At 40.0% G+C, this 4,300-nt stretch overlaps 1 protein-coding gene across 1 annotated transcript in view; it reads right to left on the reverse strand.

Annotated features, from left to right (window-relative positions):
- Positions 1-4,300, reverse strand: part of Larp1b (La ribonucleoprotein domain family member 1B) — a gene marked incomplete in the record, with an annotated part of 109,095 nt that overhangs the window by 89,338 nt on the left and 15,457 nt on the right. The window contains 1 exon segment of the mRNA XM_017797383.2: positions 980-1,120. Within this exon segment, the coding sequence (XP_017652872.2) occupies positions 980-1,120 (141 nt within the window).

Consider the following 4,300-nt stretch of genomic DNA (forward strand, 5'->3'; position numbering starts at 1 on the left):
GTTAAGAGCACTGGTTGTTCTTGCAGAAGACCCAGGTTCAATTCCCAGCATCCATGTGGCAGCTAACCTCCAGTCTTTAACTCCAGTTACAGGGGATCCAATGTGCTTTTCTGACCTCCCTGGGCACTGCACAACACAGGTTCACTTACATACATGCAGACAATACACTCACACACACAAAATAAAAATAATAAAATATACTTTTAAAAAGAGATCAATGTGGGGGCTGGAGAGATGATTCAATGGTTAAGAGCACTGGCTGCTCTTGCAGATGACCTGGGTTTGAGTCCCAGCACCCACATGGTGGCTAGCAACTGTCCATAACTCTAGTTTCGGGGGCTCTAACACCCTCTTCTGACCTCTGCAGGCACTGCATGACATGGGTGCATGTATGTTCATACATGTAGGCAATACATTCATACACAAAAAATGAAAATAAATATTTTTAAAAGGTCAACGTTATGAAACACAAAGCAAAAGTACTGTTAACATGATAATAAAGACTAAAGAGGAAAAACAACTTAAAGCAATGAGTAACCTCAGACTGGATGGGGATATGGGGGACTGTAAGAAACAATGGAAGCCTGATTGTGATGATGCATATCTGTGAGCCTAACACTTGGAAGGCTGAGGCTGGAGGATCACTAGTTTAATGCCAGGTAAATAAGAATTACCAAGCTAGACTCAGCTAAATTATGAGATCCTGCCTTAAAATAAAAGAAAAAATATAATATAAAATTAAATTACAATAAATATTGGATATAAGACAAAGACAGTCACAGGTTTTAACATTCAGTTTTATAGCTGTTAAATGTATCATAGTTACACTGTTCACAGGAAAAGGCCTCTGAACATATTTACCACTAAAGAGACATTTTGCAATTTACTCTTAAAAGGTTTATACTATACACAGTTCCAATGATAAACATTAAAACTATGCTCCTTTTTAAAGTAATTGTTCTCTTAGAATGAGACTTACTTCGCGTATCACTTTTCCTATTATTGTGTGCTGATTTATTTGCTTCAGGCTGACATCTAGAGCTGTTCCGGGACCCGGGTCTTTCCTGACTGTCTGGTCTCACGTCATCTAAGTGGAGTGGTACCCACTTGTGCTTATTAGCTTGAAGGAAACAAAACAAAATCATTTAATGACAATGTAAAATTTTCAGTTTTGCAATTCTAAAAGTGCTCTGAATTCTAATTAAAGACTAATCTGCTTTTAAGTGGATTATCTGTAGAATACTATAAGAATTCTTTTTCCTTCTTTAAGATAACCCTTGATTAACTTCTTTGTGTAAATATTTCTGAAAAATCAAGTGAAAATCCAGTTATGGAGTTGAGATTTTAAGACTTAATCTCAAGGGGCTAGAAAGATGGCTCAGCAGTTAAGAGCACTGGCTGCTCTTGCAGGGGACCCGGGTTCAATTTCTAGCACCCACATAATGGCTACGAACCATCCTTAACTCCAGTTCCAGGGGAATCGGAAACCCTCTTCTGACCTCCACAGCATTGCACGGCACAGGTGCACTCACATACATGCAGACAATATACTCTTACACATAAAATAAAATATTTTAAAAATATATTTATTATTTTTATTTTATGTGTACGAGTGTATTGCCTCCATGTAGGTAGGTGCACCCATGTTGTGCAATGTCTGAAGAGGTCAGAAGAGGGCGTCAAATTCCTTGGAACTGGAGTTACAGACAGTTGTTAGCTGAAATATAGGTGCTGGGAACTGAATCTGGGTCCTCTGTGAGAGCAGTCAGTGCTCTTAACTGTTGAGCTATCTCTCCAGCCCCCATGGAAATTTTTTCTTTACAGCTATTACAGGATAATTGAAGATAAATAGAAGCTGGGTAAGATGGTATATGGCTGTATAATTCTAGTACTTGAAAGACTAAGGCAGAAGGATCACAAATCCCAGTTCACCTAGGATACTCAAAGAAAGAAAATCCATCTCAAAAAAGGTGAGGAGGGGCTGGGAATGATGGTGGGTAATCTGGACTCTGATTAAATGTTGTTGTTGTTTGTTTTTTTTTTTGAGAAGGGGTCTCCCTGTAGTCCCAGCTGGCCTGGAACTCACTATATAGATCAGGCTGGCCTCAATTTCATGTGCCACCACACCTGTAATCTGGACTCTCTCAACTTGATGAGATTTGGAATCACCATAGAAATGAGCCTCCAGGCATATCTGTAAGGGATTCTCTAGATTAGGTTAATTAAAGTGAAGCCAGCTTTCAGGAGTTAGCAACATTCAGACTGGAGTACAGGACTAGACAAAAAAAGAGCTAAACCCAAGCATTCATGACTCTCTGCTTCCTGACAGGGGATGCAATATGGTCAATTGTTTCAAGCTCCTGCTCTAGACTTCCTTACCACCATGGATGGGCTATATCCTGGAAGTATAACCCAAAATAAATCCTTCCTCTTTTAAATTGCTTTTATCAGTGTACTTTATCACAACAGCAGGAAAGGTAACTAATACACCAAATGCAGTAGTATATACCTGTAATCCTAGCACCCCGGACATTAAAGGATCAAGAGTTCAAAGCTAGACTGGGTCCATAGAAGACCCTGTGCAGAAAATAAAAAGAAAAGAAAGAGAAGAAAGAAGGGGGAAGGAGGGGAAAGTAGAAGAGAGGAAGGGAGGGGGAAAAAGATACAAGCAAATTGTCTTTTGTTGGAGATTGGCAATATACTTAATTGTTATGGTTATACTGCAGTAAAATTCTTTTTTAAATTACATTTATTTGGGGGTGGGATGAGGGCACACATCATGGCACATGTGTGGAGGCCGCAGGAAAACTTCTAGGAGTTGGCTCTCTCCTTTCATCATGTGGGACCGTGGGACAGAACTCAAGTCATCAAGCTTGGCAGCAAGGGCCTTTATACACTAAACCATGTTGCTGACCCAATATGCTAGAGTAAAATTCTGAAGATTTCTTTTTCATCAGTTTCATAGTTAAGGTTTCAAAATGTTTAGTGTTCTGCCCCATATCTATTTTCTATCAAATAAAAAGATGTGGGGCAAAGGAAGTACTACCAAAGTATTGAAGGGCAAAAGAACATTATGGACGGTAAGATGGAGCAGCAAGAAAAATGTCTGCTGCAAAGTCTGGCAACCTGAGTTTGATCCCTAGAACCCATATGGTAGAAGAGAATTGACTTCTACAGGTTGTCCTCTGACCCACATGCACATATAAGTTTTTTTAATATTAGTGCACAATTACAGTACTAATTTCCTATAAATCCTGCAAACCTATGATCAAATGAACACAGAATATTTTTTTTTAATCCAGTAACTCTTTAAAACCTTTCCTAATTCTATCAGTGACATTCCCAAGCATAAGGAAGTCCCACCCTGTCATCCACACACCCTGTACCCTGCTAACATCCAACTCCTACCCATGTCTCCTTTTTCCTTTTTGGTTTTTCAAGCCAGGATCTTGCTATATATCCCTGGCAGACTTAGTACTCACACTGTAACCCAGGCTGCTCTCAAACTTACAATCCTCCTGCTTCAGCTTCCCAAGTGAATGATATTAATCAAACCCTTTTTGTGTGCAGGTATATGTAAATGTGCAGGTATATGTAAAAGTGTCTGCATGTGGAGATCAGAGGACAACCTTAGGTGTCATCCTCAGAAACATCATCCATCTCCTTTGAGACAAAGTCTCTCATTGGCCTGGAGCTTACCAATTAAGCTAAGACTGGCTGGCCTGTGAGCCCCACCTCAGCCTCCTGGCTGTACCTTCCCAGTGCTGGGATTACAACAGCATGCCAATATGCCCAGCTTTTTATATGAGTTCTAGGGTTTGAATTTGGGTCCTCATGAATGGATGGAAGGCACTTTCTGGGCTGAGCTATCTTCCCAGTCCTGCAAGCCTTTCCTTGGAAGTTAAAAAACACGTGCTGGGGCCAGCCAGATGGCTCAGCAGGTACAAGGTTTTTGCTGCCAAGCATGAAGACCTGAGTTCGATCCCTAGGATTCACATGGATTGCACATGCACGTATACCCCTACAATAAATAAATGTAAGTTGTCATCATTATCATTTTCATTGAAATAACATGTGCTATAGGAGCTCAATTCATGGCTTAAAATGAATTTACCTAGATACAAAACACCTGACTTCAGTATTAACCAATCAATTTCAACTGAAGCAACTAAAAAGAAGACAATGCCTTTAATCCCAGCACTGGGGAGTAAGAGGCAGACAGATCCCTGTGAGTTCCAGGCCAGCTGGCTCTACAGGGAGACCCTATCTCAAAAAGACCAAAAAAAAAAAAAAAAAAAAA

The sequence above is a fragment of the Nannospalax galili genome, unplaced genomic scaffold (assembly GCF_000622305.1).
Source record: "Nannospalax galili isolate Female #2095 unplaced genomic scaffold, S.galili_v1.0 scaffold1631, whole genome shotgun sequence".
Lineage (NCBI taxonomy): Eukaryota > Metazoa > Chordata > Mammalia > Rodentia > Spalacidae > Nannospalax > Nannospalax galili.